The 21,207-nt window shown below is 37.9% G+C and overlaps 1 protein-coding gene across 1 annotated transcript in view; it reads left to right on the top strand.

Annotated features, from left to right (window-relative positions):
* DAP (death associated protein) overlaps positions 1–20,957 on the top strand; it is a 47,088-nt gene extending 26,131 nt beyond the window's left edge. Inside the window, exons 3-4 of the mRNA XM_005153362.3 lie at positions 18,398–18,440; positions 19,674–20,957. Coding sequence (XP_005153419.1) covers positions 18,398–18,440; positions 19,674–19,793 — 163 coding nt within the window. The 3' untranslated portion in view covers positions 19,794–20,957. The remainder of the gene's footprint in view (positions 1–18,397; positions 18,441–19,673) is intronic.
* Positions 20,958–21,207: the final 250 nt, after the last annotated feature.

Below are 21,207 nucleotides of genomic sequence, written 5' to 3'. Positions count from 1 at the left end.
ACTTGAGTAACAGAAGGGAGTGCAGAAAAGTGTATTTGTTTCTAATGCTGCTGCTATTTTATGGCCAGGAGCTAGATAAAAGATACTAGCAGAATGTCCTTACCTCATGCTGAGCTGAGAACGACAGCTCATTGCCACTATCACTTCGCTTTCTGTCTTATTAACTAATTTTTCCAGTGAATATAACAATCTACAAGTCTTCATCAGTGTAATGGTCAGTGTGATGCTGTATGATTAAGCTTGTTTTCCTACCTTGCTTTTTAAAAGCAAAGTTGCAGATTTCATCCCATCCAGGCTTAGCATGTAATTATGTGCAACCTTGCATTATTGCTATTCAGAAAAAAAAAAAAGCTATCTTGTTTATTCTGCTGCAAGAAGGATTTCAGATAGCCTGAATAATATCACTGGGTTAAACTAAGCTTTAAAAACTTTGAAAAATCTACTTAACCTTCATTGAGCTTTGGTTTCCTGGTTTCTTCTAAAAACAGGAGTTGCAGAAAACCTGTCCCTTCTTTCAGACACCTTTGTGAATTTAATAAGAATTGTCTCAGACTTAACTTCTTTTAATTGTTAGACCATCACGGTTAAATTATACCAATCAGAAGCTTTGTATGTGCCAAAAGTTGTCTTGAAGTAGCAGTAAGACTTCAAACAAAAACAAGTAACACACAAAAGACTCCCCAAAACCTAAAGAAATCGGGTTAAATCTGCTCCATCTATATATTCACTGACAAACTTTAGCTGCAGGATTAGCTCTCCCAAGCTTTTTTTCAGAACCTGCTTTATTTCACAGAGTTTATGCCATTAAACAGCTAGTTGCTCAACCTTTTATAATCCCCACTGTATCTCCAGTGGCTCTAGCTCCTATTTATTGCACTTTAAAAAACTTTTTTCACAGCAGCCTCTGAATAATTTCCTCATGGGCTTTTATATGGTGCTTGTAAGTGGTTCTCCTAGCATCAGTTTATTTATAAAACATTCTTAAGGTATGAAGAAGCTGAGTTTAAAGTGCAGAAAGTACAATTAATTGTCTGGCCAGCTTGACCCTAAGACCCAGACATGTTAGAATACTTAGCTTGCATGTAGCTTTTTGTATCTTCCAGCCATTTCTCCTGTTTCCTTTATTTGTGTTGGCATTCTTTCTTACTTAAAACTGAGGATCTCAAGTTGCACACCATATATAAAAAGTATAATTGTAGAAGTTTGGTTATGTGATTTTCTAAGTATGGCTTTGGCACATTCTCTGCACTTCCTTTGCCCTAGATATTTTCTCTCTTGAACATTTCTTAGCTTATTTGCTAAACCCTTTCCAACTGTTACAGCAAGGGGATCTTCTATATAACCTTACATGGGTAAAAACAATACAAGAGTGCAGCACAGGCTGGGACCAACCTAGCTGGGGAGCAGCTCTGTGGAAAGGGACCTAGAGGTCCTGATGGACAGCATGCTCAATATGGATGAACAATGTGCTGCTGCAGCAAAGAAAGCCTGTCTTTCACAGATCCCAGTCTTTTGCCTTTTTTTATCTTTTTTTTCTGCCTGTTCTGTGAAGCTCCTATGTTCTGCACTCAGATCACCTGGGTCTTCCATGCGTGACAGTGTGTAGTAGGAACAATGCATAGAAGCAGTGATGATAAAGTAGAGCTGTGTCATAAAATGTGTTGGTTTTGGGGATACTGCTGTTTGATGAAATCACAGGACAGTTCATTTAGCCCACGAAGCTTTGGGGATCTTGTGCAGGTTGAACTGTACTTGTTCTGCCTCATATGTGAGTAGCAGATTCATGCAAACATAAATGCTTTCTCTACAAGCACAGATGATGTATCTCATTAGACCTCCTAATATATCTGGAAATTTAGATGAGCTTTTGATCTTGTGGACTTTTATATATTTGAAATATTCAGACTTCCATTTTGTACATGGAGATGCCTACACATCTTGCCTTGCCTGTGTCCTCAGGCCATCATGAAGACAATGCTGTTACCTCAAAACCTCATATTCTTTTGCCACACTCAATGCCAGAGGGAACATTTTTGACAAAGAGGTGGCAATTGAGACTCTCCTATAAGATGTGGCAGTGCTATTGCTTCTTAAAGGTGCTTCCACTCTCAGTGTGGCAGACCTTCTCTTGAAGGCAGGTATTCAAACAGCTGGGCTACCTCACTGTTTTCCAGGGGATCAGAACTTTCTGTGATAGAGATTTCTTCTACCCGCGGAGGGTAGGCAGCCTCGTTGCTGTGGAGGAAGTCAAGACTTGGTCGCAACTGTCTTGGTTCTGCTGTCAATCATGCATGAATATTTCAAAAGTATCAGGATGAACTTTTAAAAAGTCAAGAGGTAATGTGCCCTGATTTCTGTATAGCTAGAGGTGGTCAAGTATGTAATGTCATGTGAGTCCCACCCCATGACTTCTGTTGTACACATCTTCAAGGTCTTTATCTTATTTGCATTCATCTTCTCTTAGCTGATGAATTCCAAGAACCAGTTGATCACAGAAAACATCCCTTAGCTAATCAGTCTGCTGATCTTTAGGTATCTTGTTTGCCTATGTGTACGTATTGCAATTTTATAATATTTTTGTGGTGTCAGTATAGCAGTGGTTCACTATTCTTTGCTCTCAGAAATGGATTCTTAAAGTCTATATTTGTAATTTACTGTGGTAACTCTGGCAGAGACTTTGCTTCATCTGTCATGACTCTGGTCTCCCATGGAACGGGATTAAACAGCAACCAGCCAAACTTTGGGCAACTTTGTCCCGTTTATATTAGGGTAAAAATGCTAATGAAGAAAAAACCAAAGAACCAGTTTACAAGTTAATTTTCATGAGATTTGACTAAGATGCTGCTGCATCAGAAGTTCACCAGTTTTCTGTTAAGTTTTTAATGTCTCTTAATCCACATGGTTTCTGTGAGGATTAACAGCGTTGACTATAGAGGCCCATGCTTTCTGATTTGTTAACCTTCCAGGAATCTGACCTGAATCTTCCCCAGGTAGTTTCAGGAGCTCAAGGTTTATCTACACCTTATATCAGAGATACAGTACTGTTAGTGTTACATATACCGCTTACTTCAAATATGTCTTCATATAATTCCTGAATCTTTTTACATACCCCAGAAGTCTGATCTGTTAGACGAGAAAATTAGAATGGTTGAATTGTTTTACACAGAAGTTGAGTTTATAAATGCAAGGAAGGAAGAAATAAAATCTTGTGCAAATAGCACCATGCAAAAACTATAACAAATTTTAAGACCTTGTTTGTGTCAAAATCTTCTTAAGCAGGACAAATGTAATACTGCTGAAATTCACTATTCTGCTTTTTCTACAGGAATGTACATGTACATAGTTAATTCTAAACCATAAAGAAGTGAATGTGGCTATCATGATCACTTTGTGAGTTAATAGTTATGTTGTTATCTTTGGTATTTATTGCATAGTAATCATTGCATAATGTGATGTGTATGTCTTCAGTTAAGGTTTGATTGCTCTATATAGAAATATATTTGATACTTTCAAGATTCAGGTAAGTTAAAAGCTAAATGAAAATAAAACATTTTGAAGGAGAAAATGTCAAAATTATGAATCTTTCAGTTCCACCTTTACAGTAGCTTTTTTGTTTTCTTGAAGCTCTTAGCATAAGAATTGTAATTCTTTCAACAAAGGAAATCAGGAAATTCCCAGTGTTTATAAGCACCTCAAGAAAAGCAGTCAGGAGGAACCAGGAAGCTACAGGTTGGTCAGCTTTACTTCAGCCCCTGGGAAGGTGAGAAAGCAGCTAATCCTGGAAAACATTTTGAGGCACTAGAAGGACAAGAAGGCAATAGGAGTAGTCAGCATGAATTCACCAAAGGGAAGGCATGCTTGACAAACTTGATAAACTTCTGTAATGAAACCACCAGCTTGGTAAATGAAGAGAGAGCTTGTGATATTGTCTACCTAGACTTCAGCAAGTCTTTCAGTGCTATCTGACATGAGATCTTTGTAGAGAGGAGGTGATGAAATATGGGCTGGATAAGCAGACAGCAAAGTCAATTGAAAACTGGCTGGGGCCAAATGATCACCAGAGGCCCCTGCCAGCCTCAGCTATTCTGTGGCTCTGTTGTAGACTGCTCTGTAATTACAGTTCTGTAATTTATTAGTTCTGTCAACATTGTTTGTCTTTTAGATTTGGTTCTGCTAGGTCTCAAAAATAAGCAGAATCTTTGAAGACAGTTTTGTTTTATGAACTCTGTAAATAGTATGTCCAGCGAATAGGTTAGGAATGAGCGTTTCCAATACCCAGAGCATTACTTAAGAGACTTAGAGGAGTGATATAATCCAAGACAGCAGTTTTAAAACAATTTGAAGTTAGTGATGGACCTTTTGTAAGAGTGGTCTTGGAGGAAGCACATCTTTTGTGCCACTGTCCAAGAGGAGTCACTCAAGCACCACATACTAAAGACTGGATGATCCAGTCTAGCCTTTTCAGGATGTTGCCTTATGCAGGCATCCCCAGCTGTTACAAATTGGGTTCATGGGACAGCAAGGAACCACTTTTTTCTTATCTGTACAACTTTGCAGGCCCAGCCTGCCTGATCTGAGTTCTGATCAACAGACTGGCCGTGTCAGATTGAGTACTTTTTGTGTGCAGAAAATACATATATGCAGTGACGTGCTCCACAAAGGAAGAAAAAGCTAGTGATCTTTGGAGTGAAACAATTGCCATGGGCATTTGAACCTCCAGAGGCTCCCCTGAGCTCTGAACCAGTGCTTCGCTGTAGTGATGGGAGTGTTCTCAGTGGTCTGGCGCCTGCTTGTGGGCACTGCTGATAAAGCCTAAACTGCAGTCACATAAACCATTAAGGAAGATAATGAAGCGCAGGTACAGGGGCAAGGTCACATTAGCAGTGGTATTTGAGTTGGCCTCCACTTGCATTCCCTGTTCCGTACTTAAAAGGACTATGACCTTTCAGGCTGTCAAATCCACATTTTGCACAATGTTGCATTTCCTTATCACAACCAACATGTTTATAGCAAATATCAGTTAGCTATCGAAAACTCGAGTCTATAGACTAAATTCCAAGATTGTGTGTGAGGATGACAGCCAGCTCATTTGCTCTGTCCCATTTAATCTCTGTATTCATGCTCAGATTCATTTTGCATTTTCCCCAAGGATTGTATCAGATGTTTCCCTTTTGTCATGCTGCTTTGACAGTTTGTGCAGGCTGGGTTACACATTCTACTGAAAATTTAGAAGTAGTTTCTCAAGGGCAAGTACCCTACTTGATACCCTTCACTCAGTTTTTAGAGGTATGGTGTCCTTGTTTAAATCAAGTGGAACTGTGAATGCCTAACCCCTTTGGCAGTTGTGGCAGGGTATATTAATGAAAATACCCAGATTTTAAGTTTGCAGACTGCTTTTGAAACTGACACATTGTGTGCACAATAGGTGAGATACTGAATAAGTTTTCCTTAGTTTTTTTCCAAGGACATAAACACCACCAAATTACACCTTCACATTGCTGTGTTAATATTTCAATCTGATCCAAAACCTGACCTACATGAAATAATTACAAGCCTTCCTGAAGTTCTAAATATGCAATTCCATTAAAAAACAACCACTGAATAGTCACACCTGTCAGCCTAGTTTACGTTTTTAATTAATTTCTTCCTCAAGATTACCATACCTAAAAGAAACAGGAACAGCTGATCAAATTGCTTCATATGCCAAGAGCTAAACTGAGATGATGCTTAGTGAAATCAAAAATGAGACTTTCTGATGGTTGGTGAGAAAGTTATGAGAGACTGCTTGTCATTCTGTGAGACCTAGAGAAAGGCAGATGGGAATTACTTCAGAGTGGACTTTCTTAATAGTAAATTGGCTCAGCTTATGTTTTACATAGTGTTTCTATTCCGTGTTAACACCTGGCTGTTACTTGAAGCTCTGCAAAGTGAATGCAGGCTAAAATCAATATGACTCCTGTTACTTCCATGGAGGATCATAGCTCCCCCTTTGACACAATCCTAGGTATGTCATTTCTGTATGTAATTTTTCAACATGGTTGTGCCATGCCAGCATGGAGCAGACACGGAGTGTAGGCAATTTCCCATGTGTTTCTGTTCTGCTGTGGATGGCTGTGGTCTTCCAGTTTCAAGCGCTCAAGTCATAACCTTTCGATTCATAAAAACTGAGGATCTCTAGTGGTCTTTATGGAAACTAGGGTTCTGGAAATAGCAGAGGTACCAGAACTCATATGTAGACGCTTGTTGGCTCATTACTACTGGTAGCTTATCAGTGCTTTTCATAGGAGTTGCAAATTTGTCTTTGGTGCTCTCTTTCAAGAGAGCATGCTCCTTGTCTCTGCATAGGCTACTTGATCATTTCTCTGTGTGAAATCAATAAAATGTGTCAAGGGAATTGCAGACATGACTATAGTTAGTCCATCCATATGGGAAAGGAGGAGGAGAGAGAATATTTGTGTATTGTCTCCCTTTGTATGCTTGACAGGGTCATAGCTGAGCTCTTTGAAGGAGGTGACAAGCCCATGCAACATGCCCATTACTAATGCCCTGTGGTATCTCATCAAAGATTTCATGGGCAAATCAATGGCATTTTTGCACTATCTTTCCATGTGGTTTCCTTAGTAATACTAGTGTCAACAAAACAAGATACCTGGCTCTTGAAACATGAAGTGTCTTCCTGGATCTGTCTGCCCTGTCATCTAGGCCTGTCACAGAAGTTTCCACTGTGTTTTATGAAATTTGTCCTGATACTTATTCAGCAGTACTGTTTAAAAAGAGGATCCCCTTTTTTTCCTTCCTGTTTTATTTTTTCCTTCCTGTTTTATTTTTTCCTTCTGTTTCCCCATCTCTTCCTTGCCTTTCCCTCAATAGTTTAGTATCCTACTGTACTTCTGCCCAGTACTCACAGCATACTTGAACTATCTTGTCCTTGGAAAGAATGGGCCTTTTTGTCCTTAATTCCATTCACAAATCAAGTAGTGTGATTGCACTGTGTGTTTTCTGAACTGTGGATTATGCTATTATTCTCTCCCTGTTGCATCAGGAAATGTTACTGTTCTTCACAGCAGAGCTTTGGAACAAAGCTTGCTTTTCTTGCTTAAGGCTGACATATACTTCTTTTTTCTTCTCTTGATCTGTTACAGTTATGAATGAGGATCGCTGCTGTGAGATCTGTGTAAATTTCTTTCTTTGCAGCTGGAAGTAGCGAGAGTAGATCCCTCTGATAGACAAAAATTAAATGAAATTTCAGTTTGCAGCTGGCCATTATGTTGCAGCAATAGCGTTGCTGTCATCAGGGTGCCTAGGGTATGTGTCCACGGACAACTTCTGTATTAGGATTTTAAATAAAAATGACAGGAGTCCAATACTGTTTTGTCAATTTTAATGTCATAGCAGCAAGTGTTCAGAGCAAGTATACTCAAGAGGCCTGAATTCTCTCTTTAAAGTGCAGGTTAGTAATAGGAATGCTACACTGGTTAATACAATGGTTTGCCTTAAATTTAGAGGATGAAAATTATAAAATGGTTTGGCCTTTTGGTAAATTAAGGTCATTCTCTTTGCACCTGCTCTTACTGCTTTTTTCATGGTGATAGAAAGAATGGGTAGGTATTTGACACGAAAGGGGTGTGTAAAATTGTTTCTTGATCAAAACTTTACACATACCACTTTCAGCTCTGGGAACCCCAACATAAGAAGGATGTGGACCTGCTTGGAGCAAGTCCAGAGAGCCACGAACAGGTTCAGGGGGCTGCAGCACCTCTTCTGTGAAAACAGGCTGAGAGTTGGGATTGTTCAACCTGGAGAAGAGAAGGCTCTGGAGAGACCTTAGAGCAGCCTTCCACTACCTAAAGAGGGCGTTCAAGGAAGATGAAGAAGGACTTCTTACAAGGGCATGTGGGAATATGACAAGGGGCAATGACTTTAAGATGAAAGAGAGAAGATTTAGATTAGATATTAGGAAGAATTTCTTTACTATGAGGGAGGTGAGGCACAGGAACAGGATGCCTATAGAAATTGTGGATGCTCCATCCCTGGAAGTGTTCAAGGCCAGGTTGGATGAGGCTCCAAGCCTAGTCTAGAGGAAGGTGTCCCTGCCCATGTCAGGGTAGTTGGAACTAGATGGTCTTTAGGGTTCCTTCCAACCAAACCAGTCTATGATTCGTATCGATTTATAAAATGTGATCTTGGAAATAATGTCAAAGGACAATTACAAGTGAATGCAAGTACAAGCGGTACATGTATTTGAAGGAAGTTACTATCCAAAATGGTACAACTCCTCTAAAGTAGTTTTAAGACTTCTTGTTGCAGAGGTTTTCAGCTGCTTCTAAGATAATGTGAATTCAGAGGAGTTCAGCTGGATCAGGGAGTGCATCATCTTGCACTTCATCCTGCAGCAGAATTAGATTGCTACAGATTCCAAATTCCCGTTTTCATTAGTTTTCACACTGATGTACTGGGACTACTTGACTCTTTTGAACTACACAGAGTAAAAATGACCTTCTGAATCAGGAGAGATCTCTGCATTTGCATGTTAATAGACTTCTACAAAAGGTATATCCTGGTTCATTAGCAAATAGAGAGCTATTAATTAAAATGTTTGTATGTCGAAGTACACACAGAATGTCTGAAATAGCTTTTTGAAGCATACAGAGGAATTAAGGAATATTTAGATTTTTTTTTTGTAACCTAACCTAAATTGATACTTAAATAGGTCCACATTATCTTTGAAATAAGTAGTACATTTTACTTATGCCCATTGTCCCTGATTTCGAAGGTGAGTAGGCTAATGATTTCTTAAGTCAACTCCCATTATTATGTTGTCACTTGTCTAGACAGTGGCCAGAGGTATTACTGCTAGGCAGTTGTTTTAGAAGAGCTATGTTCTTGCTAAGGACACCATTCAGCTAGAACAACAGAAATATAATTTTAGACAGCGTCATAGCCAGCACTGTCCCACCAGGTAGTGGATAAAGTAAAATGAGTCATTTTTAGTGTCTTTTTTTCTTTTCTGTTGTGCTCTGTACAGAAATTACCAGTATAAAATACTAGTACAAACTACCAGTATAAAGTACCAACAGCATTGCTGCTGTTAATAAATGTAAACTCGGCTCAGACTGTGCATGCTTGTTTTATTTTTGTTCCTCAGAGGGACTGATCTATTTGTTCTGTAGAAGCAAAGTGAGGAAGCAGAGCAACATGTATATCACACACAGGAAAAAAATGTAATCTAACCCCATCCTGTGTGGTAGAAGGTAATGTTTTCAAGTGGGTAGTTGCCATCTTGCAGGAGCTATAGTACTTTTTTAAGGAAATGAACTGCTTTAGCTATTATTAAAGCAATTAAAAATCATTCAAACAAATAGAATAGCAGGATGTGACAGATCTAACAAACTGAACTAGAAAATTAGCAGTCGTTTTTGTTAAAGGAAAAATCACTAGTGATATTGATATTCAGGAGTTTGCAGTTGCTTGAAGATTTCTACATCCCACTGCAATGAATTGGTACTACTATAGAACTATACTCAGATTTAACAGCACATTGATCTGTTACTCATTTGCATTGTCATGGCTTTCATTATCACTTAAAACTAGACATTTATTTCACACTGAGTGAAAGCTTACTATCCAAGTCTTAAAATCCTTCAGATTGTAATGCTTTGAATTCCATTGCTTTTGATTTTTTCAAGGTCATTTTCTGTTTATTTTCTTGGTACCAGGTTCCAGTCCCACTGACAGTAGAAGTTTTGCAGATTGTAGTTTGTAGATTTTGTAGATTGTATCTGATGTTGACCTTCTAGATTAAACCCTTAAGATAAGGGTTAAAGAGATGAAAGGAAGAAACAGCATGTTCTGATTGTATTCAAGTGACTGAGTGTTCCTAGATGGAAAATTAAGATGCTGCTTTTCTAACACACAGCTCAGTAGCAGGCATTGTCATGGTAGTAGAAGAGTGAAGTGGTTTCTTCCTCTCAGGTCAGTCGAGGTCAGTTTCTCAGTGGAAAAGCTAAATTTCTCTAAGTTCATTTAAACAGACATGCGCCCTGAATCCCTTTTCAATAACTTTGTTCCTTAAGAGGGTGACTGAGCATTGGAATAGGTTGCTCAAAGAGGCTGTGGAGTCTCCTTCTCTGGAGATACTCAAGAGATGTCTGGATGCAATCCTGAGCAATGTGCTCTAGGTGACCCTGCCTGAGCAGGGAGGTTGGACTAGATGACCCCCAGTGATCCCTTCCAACCTTAATCGTTCTGTGATTCTGTCTTTTGTCACATTAAAATCCTAGCTGGGCTAAGTTTATTAGGTGCTAGGAGGTTTCTGGCTATTAAATGTAAGCTGTTCAGTTGAAAATGTTCTTTAATTCTGTCTTCTATTGCTCCTATATGAGCTTTACATGTAAGATTGCATACATTAAAAAAAATGTTTTCTTTGTTTTCTATGTCTGAATTAAGAGCAATTAAGAAATTCCAGAATTTACTGGTCTCATTCATATGACGAGATTTATCTCTAGAAATGCCACTTACCACTGGCAAACAGAGAGAGGTGTGTCAATAACTTTGGCAGGGTTTGAACTAAACAAAGTTCCTGGCCAACACAGCCAGCTCATGCAGTCTCTAGCATGGAATCTGGTAGTACCAGAGTGTCTTCATGACCTTCAGCAATGCCCTTTATTGTGCTCAGAGTTTTCCAAGGAATGGCCTATTGAAATGGCCAAGAACAGCCACAGGAGTGCTGTCATTGCTTCATTGCACTGACATCCTCTATTCCTAGTACAGTGTCACGTTCTTTTTCCAGTTCTGCTCCATCTTTTATCTGCTGGGAGATGGAGGAGCTACAGCAGTGCCACAGCTGACTTGTGTCTCTGCAGCTGAAACACTGCAGTAAAAGCTTATGGTCATGACATTCTCAGTATGGAAGTGTGTTACTGTCATGGGAACATGCATGGGGATGCACTTCAGCACTTGACTAATACACAGAAGACTTTGTCCTCTCTCCCCTTTGCACCAAGGCCTTTGCCGGCCATTTTGCAAATGCTTAAAGTCTACCCTACTCCATTCCTTATTTTAGAGTTTCCTTTCAATTGTGTCACCATCTAAGTACTGCTTGCTTTATGTCAGTTTTCACAGCTCTCATTTTTCCACAGTTTAGTGGCTACAGATATTAAGTGGGCTAATGCTGCAGTTGCTGCCTGTGAGAATGTTGTCACTGATGTTCACTAAGAGCTAATAAGTGATAACAAGGTTGAAGCCTAATAAATGAACCATCAGTTGGAGAATTATGGACTACTTCTAGATCTTCAGAGTTTATAGAAAAGGTGAAATACTTAAATCTTCATTTTGTGATCAGAAGAAGACATGAAAGAGAAATTTACTCTCTGACAGCAATGTAATGTACAACAATATACATAAGAGATGGTGGATATCTTTCTTAAATAATTTTCTTTTATGGCTAACACATGCACTAAATCAAAGATGAATGAGAGGCTGGTGTGATTAATCAGGCCATATGCTGCAATAGGATGACAGAGAATGTAAGAACAGTGAATGTCAATCAGTTGCTATTAAAAATAATGGCCAGTGATTTACCACCTCGTTAAATGATCAAGACACCCAGTTCATTTGTATGTGAATAGCAAAACAAATAGTCATTAAAATTTCCTGACAGGGCATTGAGTTCTTCCTTCAAACTTGAGGAAGAGGAAAAGATTAGCAGAGTGGAAGTTATCTCATGGGGTATATCAAGCCACAGTCTAATACATGGGGACAAGAAAGTTGTTTCCCAAAAGTAGTGTTTGTAGGTATGTGTATGAATTTCTGTGTGTCTGTATGTACCGCATATCATCAAGATATGGTATCAAGGGGACATATTCCTTTTTACTTAATTTAGTATTTGTTGCAGTACCTGGATTTCTTTGAGGTTGCTCCCTACTTACTGTACACAATACTCAGAGGTTCAACAGTGCCATCCTGTGGGTGATCTTAAAGGTTTGAAAGCTATGGCAGATAAATAAATGACCTCAGCAGGATAAATTATTATAGACTATCAGATACAGCATGTCCCCATGCAATCAGCTAGAATATTTCCCTCTGGTAGTCAGTCAAACTAATTATTACTTTTCTGTCCAGAGAATTAATAACCGAAATGTATTATAACAATGAGAAAGTATTTCAGGCAAGCTGATGAGCAGTGTGCTTGTTAGTTTTACTCTGTTGCTGAAAAATGTGGTTTTAATCATTTCAGTGTGTTTTTAATCATCTTGGAATTTATTTTCACAGACAATACCAAAATCAAAGGCAGCTATGTAAATTCAAATAAGCACCTATATAAAGAAGTATCTGGCCATCTTTAAAGAGGCATTGAACTTAAACTCAGATTAGTTAGCTTCTGTGTTTCATAACCAGAAAGCATGATTTCCCAAGCAACCTTGAAGATAAAGTTAGATGATTTGAGCAACTGGCCAAAATGCTATTAATTTCAGAAAGATAAGGGCAGGATTAAACTCTGAAGTCTTGTTGATTGAAGATGGAATTCTGCTCAGAATATTTGGAGAACTTTCTGTTCATGGGAGACAAGGTACAAAAAAGCCAAACTGCTCTAATTAGGGGACCAATGACTAACTGCAGATCCTACAATTTAATGTATGTCTTTCATTTTGCATGCCAAGGAACTTGCCATGAGAGTGAATGATGTATTTATCCGGAAATGAGCAAGGCAATAAAGGGCAAGCTGCTTGGTAGAAGTTTCTGCTCATTTTTCAATTTCCTGTTGGAATGGGTGCTGGAGGGGCAAGGTGAGTGCTGCCTTTGCCTAGTGGTTCAAGGAGCTGGGTGCAGCTCCAGGTTCTGCATAGGTACCTCTTCACTTTGCATCCTTGCAGGAATTTCTCCTTTGCTTTCCAAAGCTGTAGTCCAGCTATGAGTCGCAGTACCTGCCATTGGGTGATTGATTAATTGAAGAAAATACCAAATTACAAACTCCACCATTATTCTTTGGTAATTAAAAATGGCATGATTTGTGGTTCCTAGGTCTTTGAAAAACACATCATCTGACTATTTATATACTATTTATATGTCTGTTTGCAGATCCACTTAAACAGATGTGTCATTGATTCCCATGAGTATGAAAAGACAAGTATGAACCATTCCCATTTAGAAGATTAGTTTAGTGTAGTTTTAATGCATTTAACATTTTTTACCTATTTTGATGAAAAAAAAATCTTCTAGCATAACAAAAAGCTTGCATCTTTGTAGTTCTGTCTTTATTAAAGTAGGTTAACCTGTTGTAAATATTTGAAATGTTGGCATAATGGGAATCTAGAGACTCTGCTTGTATCCTGATTTACAGTGTATAGATGGATTTTGGGTAAATCAGATATATTGGGAAAATAATCTCTTACAATATTTAAATGAAGGCAGAAAGGGTAATAGCATGCCAAGTTTAACCTCTGCACAGAAGAGGTTTCTTTGTAGTCCTGATCAGTTTAAGTTGAGCCCTGGAGCATCAGCATTCATATAACTTTTGCTCATTTCTATCCGAACTGATATGAATGGGTTTGTGTCATGTGTCTAATTCTGGTTTTGAACCTCATGAAACTCTTGATCTTGATTTTGCTTTATTTTTATTGTATTTATTTGTTGCCTCCTAACTCAGAAGGTTCTGCATTTCATTTAATAGTATTTTAAAGGTATCTGCTATTATTAGTTTTAAATTTACGTCTTCTACTTCCTTCAAATGTCACATTCTACTTATATTACGAAGAAGATAAATGGGAACAATATTCTCCACTGTTTAGTATACTGTATACAAATAGTTTCTCCATGCTCTCTCAGCTGGGTTTTTTTCCATCTTTATTTCTGTTCTAATTCTTTACTTATGATGTTCTTGGACTGAAAACAACAGCCATGGGAATGTGCCACACTCTTCCCTGCATTTGGGACCACTCATAACAGCTGTGAATCTGTGTAATCGATCTGTGTGTACATTCATAGCCTCTGCACCTATATGTGTGCATTTACTGCATAGATAGATACAGTAAGAAGTACAAAATTAACTTAGAGAACTAATTTATTTAGTTTCTCTATTTTAAATTGAGTTGAATAAATACTCATCTGCCCTATGTATGTTCCGTGGCCTGTAGGAGATTTCACAGTAATTCCAGTGTTGCTGGGTTTAACTTCAGTCAGACTTCAGTTCAACTAATCCATCTGAGGTGAAGGCATAAGGTTTTGGGATTATTAATACCTCATTTCATCTAGTTAATGATCTTTTTAAGTCTTCCATCTTCTTTGTTATTTACTTATAATGCCAGATAAAAATCTTATTTAAGTGAAGTATTATGAAACAGTAAAAATCTTTATTTCATTTTAATACAATCAGGGTAAATTAATCCAGTAAAGAGTCTGATGTTAAACAAGTGCATTTCTTAGCAGCACTGCACATGTAAAATTAGGGTAGGTTCTTTGAGCGCTCAGATCTTAACAAACAGATGTGTTCTTTTTCTCCATATGTTATAAGAAAATAAGAATTTGCTCTGAAAGTATTGACACACTCACTAAGCAGTCTTGGCAAACACACCATTGTATTCCTTACACAATATCAGCTGTGGCTATTATTTAACTTTAAATAAATGTGTGCATTAAATTGCTGTAAAGCACTACATATACGTAAACAAAGCCAGTTTTTCTCAAAAATCAATATCGTTTTTGGCTTTCTTGTTTAGTGATGCCTAGACAAAGGAATGCTGCATCTTCAAAACAACATCTGTCAAACCGATTTTCATCAGATTAAGTATATCCTCAAAGCAACCGTAACAGCTTACAAAATACTGGAAATGTAGGTTGTGCTTTGCATAAAGCACCAATAGAATTTTAAGCACTTGAAGTGTTTTACAAACGTAGTGATGCTAGCCTGTGCATATTCTCCATTTTTGTTTCTATTTTCAGTGGGTTTCTGGGGAAGATAATGGGTGATGTTGCAACACTGCTATGCCAGTAGATGTGCCAGAGTGCAATTACAGAGTTATGATCCTGGAAGCTAATCTGGGTCTGTAAAAGCCAGTGGTTTGAGAGGCTGGCAGTAGAAGTTAAATTTATTGCGAAGAAGTTCATCTGTAGAAAGATTTCTCTCGTTAAGAATGAAATTAAAGTGTGAATCAGTGACTGATTAGCCAGGCCTTTCTCTGATCCAATGAATTCCTCCTCATTAGTATAGATGTGTGACTCTGTATGCTGTGGTCTGATTCAGGTTCTATAGATCATCAAAGATAATTGGTAATATTAAATTTTTAAAGATCTTTACTGGGACAGTGTAATCTGGTAAAAATGGGGGGAAGGACAGTGGTTTTTTACATAGAACATAAATAAAGACACAATCATTCACATTTCTGGCCAGCTTTCTATCTTTTTTTTCCCCTTGCTAGGGAATAATTAATGCATGAAAATGAGCTTCCTAATAGGCTGATGTGTCTTCCATAAGAGCGAAGCATTTTGCCTTCGTAATCACTTGAGAGGTGAAGTCTCATTACAGCGTGTGCCTGCAGCTGAATGGGGGAGCTGAAGTCAGCCAGAAATGAATGATGGGATTTTTGTAAAAGATTTTTGTGGATGGAGGGTAGGGGAGCTTGAGCTAGAAGCCAAGTCAACATTACCATTAGTTCTTATATTTTGGAAATACAGCATAAAGCAAGAAAAGTCTAGTCAAAAATCCACCAAGAAGACAAATAAGGGTGAAAGTCAAGGACCAATCTGTTCCAGCTGCATCTGGATGTAGATACCTTTTGCAACTCTAGTTTCCCATTACTCACCTGTCTGTGAATTGCCTCTGTGCTTCCCTAAAATGTTCCACTTGAGCCCTAGTGAGGTGTTTTGGTGCCTACTACACACCTGTGGGATAGTCCTAGTTAGCGTCCTGTTCCCAAGACAGTGACTAAAGACAGTCATAGAGCCAATTGCATATAAACAATGCTAAGTATGTAATTTCATGAAAGAGTTCAAGATAAATGTTTCACATCTCAACGTGTAGCTTTTATCGGGAAATTGATATTGCTGATTTGCTAGCTACTTTTTCAGCACTACCTGGAACATATTCCTCGGGTTGGATTTTCGCTTAACTGAATCTGAAAATGATCTTTATAGAATCTTCAGCCTAGTTCCTTAAACAAAAGAACATACTACGAAGTAAAAGGAAGTACAGAAATGTACCAGATATTTTAACGGTGTCCAGCTCTGTTGTGTACCCGGGGAACTTCGTACTTTAAGGTTTGGATCCTTTGAATATGACATTTTGAACAGGAGACCAGGGTTTCTGAGAAGATGTATGCAATTTGCAGCAGGGAAAGCTGGTTTTTAAACAACCATTATGTGAGAGATTCCTTACAGTTGTCATTTTAGGCCAAACCCAGGGAGCATTTAACTTGTTTTTAAAGCAAGAAGTATGAAACACACTGCAGATAACACAATGTGGTGATGGGCAGACAAGCCATAGCACGTTCAGCAAATACAGGCTCTCTGGGAAATGTTGATTTGAATTTCATGCATCATCTGAGCATAGTGAACACTGAAAGGTCATGGTAAGAATATAAGAAAAAAATCCATCTGATTTGAATTTCACGCTATCCAATATTGTTGTTAATGCAGTGTCAAAGAAATAACTTGTTTCTGTGAGTGTGACTAAAGCCAGATTCCGTGCAGAAAGTAGCTGAAGAATAACTTGCCACACATTTTTTCTTTTTTTTTCCATTTACTGTTCATTTCCTTTATAATGTCATGGTGTTAGTTTATGAATGGTACCTTGAGCCACTGCAGTACATCTGTGTTTCCCCAGTCAGTTGTTTCTCTGAGTTTGTTACTCAGCATCCAGGAAACCTCATGCAGATGGTAACATACTAATTAGCTTAGTGCAGTTTGGATAAAATCAAAGTGTTTTGTTATTGATCTTTGCTTGTTATTAGTTTATACTAACAGAAAATTGGATTTAAGATATCTAATATAGTTATCAAAATATTCTTCCTTATAACAGGAAATGTTACTGGTGCTCTTTAATTGAGGTATTTCAGAGCAGAACATCCTTTTCTTGCTTTTTCTCATCCTGTCTTTCTGACTTTAAAAATCTCTAGAAGGGATGATAAGTGTTTTAAAGTAACTAGGGTGTTCAGAGACTGTGTAGCAATACTGTGGCTTAAACAGGACTCAGGTAATATTTATTAGACCATATATCAAGTTCTAATACTGTGCTGCTTGTTACCTTAACATCATGTAACATCATATTAATCTTTACAAGCTGCGTAGTTGTAAAGTGCATCATAATAATCAGTATCATTCCTCTAATAAATCATTTGATTTGTGTTTGCTTTGTGTTGTTCCAACCTGATTAGTTATAACATCACAGGGCAGGGACCCTTCTGATGGTGCAAGTTAATGAGCCACCTGCTTAGAGTCCTCTGTTATGGACATGCTCAAAGGGAGGCACAGCTTCACCTCTGCATTCTCCTTCCCTTTGCAATGCCTCAGGTTACGTGGTTTTCTTGCAGCAGTATTACCTCTGTTGCGGAGATTTTGTGGAGCTCCTGGTCTTGATCCTTCTGCAGACTCCATGCACATGTATGGGTTTTCTTGCCCAGGAGACCACTGCATTTGCTGAGTATTTATAATTTAGACACTGCGAAAATGCCCACCTCCAGGGCTGGACTGCTAGACTTGGCTTCTCCTTGGCCTTCAGGTAGTATTGGTCAACTCAGTAGGTTGGTGGCCCAGTGATACTGATTGAATCTGCTAATGGAGTGTCCTTACTGGCATGGATGAAGGTCTACAAATGAAAAAGCAGGGTGGGCTTTACTTTAGGGTTTTTAGCATTTGTTTTGTTGTAGACTTGATTTTCCTGTGTAATAGAGTAGATAAATACCCACTTGAAAAATTTGTGATACTGGGTGTTGGTTTTTTTCTGAGACTCAGAATCTTAATCCATTTGATCGACAGATATAAACTTGAATTTTATTTTATTCTCCATCCCAGCAGTAAGTTTAGTCCAAGTACAGTTTTCAGTGTTGCAATACAAACACACTGAGCCTAAAGTACTGCTGGCAGCTTATCGATAAAATTTGAGGATTAAGAAACCAATGCAAACAAGCAAAGACTCTCAGCTTTAAGTAAGGAGCCGAGTGTTGCTGGACTAGCCTTTAACTGCTGTCACAATTAATGTGAAGGAATAGCAGCCAAAACCAATAGGTCTGTTCTTGCTGCATTAAGAACTATTAAGGCAATGGTCATTTGAAAGGGAAATTTGTCTATTTGAAACACTCATTAATTGTCAAAAATAACACTTTTTTTCCCATTGTATATGTGATGTACTTTTCATTTTCACCTTCTAAATAATTTATACAAATAATCCCTCTTATTTCTTTTTTAGCCCACCTAAGCCAACGGTGTTCATCTCTGGTGTCATTGCTAGGGTAAGATTATCATTAAATATCTTTAAAGGAGAGAAAAATTACTGTAGGCTTTCCAGAATTGTCGATGAGGGCAAAAGTAATCTTTTGCGTTCTCCTTCCTCTTTTATCAGAAGAGGCTTTATGTTTTGTTTGCTTGCAAGTCCCTTTGAGCATTCTTTTTGCTTTTGTATGAAATTGAAATTATTTATTGAAATTACTTCCATTGTTCTATTCTGAATTTTAGCACTTTAGGTTTATTGGATCTTCTTTTCATACCTAAGCTAGTCATTACTGTATTCATTTCCTGTGAAAGCAATTGCATGTTAAGTCTGCTGCTGTAGCTTGATCTGTGATGAGGAGTAACATTCCTGCCTGTAAGGGTATGTGCTTAAAGATACGTGTTTCAGCTGCCACTTGTGCCTTTGAGGTACATGGGATTCAAGATGTTATTCCCTGTTTTTCCAGGACCTGGAAATACATGAGCTAAATAATTAGCATTAACTAGCCATTAATTTCATGATCAGTAATTCATGCCTTGTGTGTTGTGACAGGGTTTTTATTGTAGCTTTATATAATGGCCACCTTTATAATGATAACGGTACATCACTGAGGTGTACAGTATGGTTTACTGTAACATGCTGTGGTTGCATCAGATCACCTAAGTGTAAAGAACGAGCTGATGCCATTTTCCCTAGCCCATAGGGGTAGTAGACAGGCAGTGGTGTTTTTCCTGGACATCCATCTGCACCAAGGTGGATACCTATTTAGGCATTTACATGCCTAATTACTTGTAACTGATTGTTGCCTTAATGTTTAGTAACTTTGATAGCGCTTTAACAGTTGTAGAATAGTGGTATTTTTTATGACTGACTCACAAAATGTCACACATGAAAAACACAGGCTGCCAGTTTAGTGGGCATGCAAAAGATTCAAAATGGGAAGGAAATATTCTCTTAATTTTGTAACTCAGCTCTTCTTTAGATAATCAATTACCTAACAGAATACTATATTTATCCTTAGTAAGCTGTCAGCTACAAGTTGGTGTATTAACCTGTGAAAAATAAAATTGTCCTATAATTTTCTGAGTCTTAATAGCTCCCAAACATGTATAGAGATTTCTTCTCTAGGTAATAAACAGAGTAACATGCAACATTGTCTTCCATCCGCTTTTCACATTTCTAAAAACGTACACACATTTTAACTAGAAAATACACTTTTAAGATTTCAATTTTTCCCAATGTCTTCTTTGAACAGGGTGATAAGGACTTCCCTCCAGCAGCGGCTCAGGTGGCTCATCAGAAACCCCATCCTTCTGTGGAAAAGCTTCCTCCCCCGCAGCATGTCAAACAGCACATCCACCAGCCTCGCAAGTGAGCTCTCCATCAGAATCCCAGACAACTTGACAAGGGCGAATAAGTTTTCAAGAGAAGATGAAAATCCTTTAGGATTCACACTGTCAAATCAGTTAAATTGACCTCTAAAATAATATGCTGTTTCTTTTACTTCAATTCTCAAGGGTTAATAAAAATTAAGACATTGTTTATTTTATCCCAGATGGAAAATTCTCTATTAAGTCTGTCCTGATTAGGGGTAGGTTTTTTATATGATTTTTCTTATTGCCAAGATAAAACTTTAGTATGAATAATAAGATTAATGAGCCTAAAACTTGTACTTCTAGGTGTTGCATCGCAGTAGCAGGCAGTTAATGCAGCTTTTATGTTAAGCCGTTAAGGAAGAATAGCCCTTTTGTACTGGTATCTTTAATATTTGGAGGGAGTCTGTGTATGTTAAGACAGAAATTGATGATTGTCTTGCTTATGTATAGCCCTTGCAGTCTTCAGTATCCTACAGCATTGCACCCCAGTGACTACACCCTCTGATTCCAAGTAGAGATGGCAGAAGGGCCCCAAAACATTCATGAGTCAGCAGAAATCCAGCTGAATCTTCCTTACACCCCTTTGCAGTCGCACAGCCCTGCTGAGGTTCTTCCATTTGGAGGTGTGTGGGTATAGAGGAGGGGGAGACATCAGAGTTACAAGAACATTGCTGCTGTAGGTAACTGATATGTGATCTTATGCATCTCATTGAGGATTGCATTTTTATGAGGTAATGATTATTAATGATAAATAACAAGGTGAAAGAGCTCAGGACCCTCCAGAATTGAACTTAAACTGGTGGAAAATTTGTATTCTTTTTTAACTTACAGTTGAGATAACTTTTTAAGATCAAGAGATACCATTAGTAAATGTGTTACATTTTATGACCCAACTTCTGTTGTTCATCATGGTATTTTTAAGAACAGTAGTGATAAGAGAGAATAAAAGTTACTTTTCAAATAGGATGATCAGTTTAGTTTTAGACACATAACTGAATCTTTTGGTTACAGAGTTCAAATTCGCTTAGTTCTGTTGTTTTCCTTCTGCAGCTCATCTCTGTAAAACCTAGGAAAATAAGTTTTTTAAATATTTTATCTACTTTTTTAAAAGTGTTCTTTTGGTTATAACTGACTATAAATACAATAGAGCCTTTAGTACCCTCTAGGTTTCTGAAATTTCTAGTAATTTAAAAAAACTGTACCAGAGAGTGTTGCAAACATTCATCTGGCAAATCAATGAAAATTTGGGGTCACCTTGGCCTTTACTAGTTTGTTTATGTTTAAAATCAGTTTATGCTTAAAACCAGTACAGAAAGCCAGTGAGGAGAGATTTAAAAATATTATTTTTATAAAATTTCTGCAGATTAAATAATTATTCCCTGAGCAGCTGTTTTAAAACAACAAAAATCATGT

This window comes from Melopsittacus undulatus, chromosome 1 (assembly GCF_012275295.1).
Source record: "Melopsittacus undulatus isolate bMelUnd1 chromosome 1, bMelUnd1.mat.Z, whole genome shotgun sequence".
In the NCBI taxonomy this organism is placed as follows: domain Eukaryota; kingdom Metazoa; phylum Chordata; class Aves; order Psittaciformes; family Psittaculidae; genus Melopsittacus; species Melopsittacus undulatus.
The sequence above is the reverse complement of the archived record's forward strand: the minus strand, read 5'-3'. Positions and strand labels throughout refer to the sequence as shown.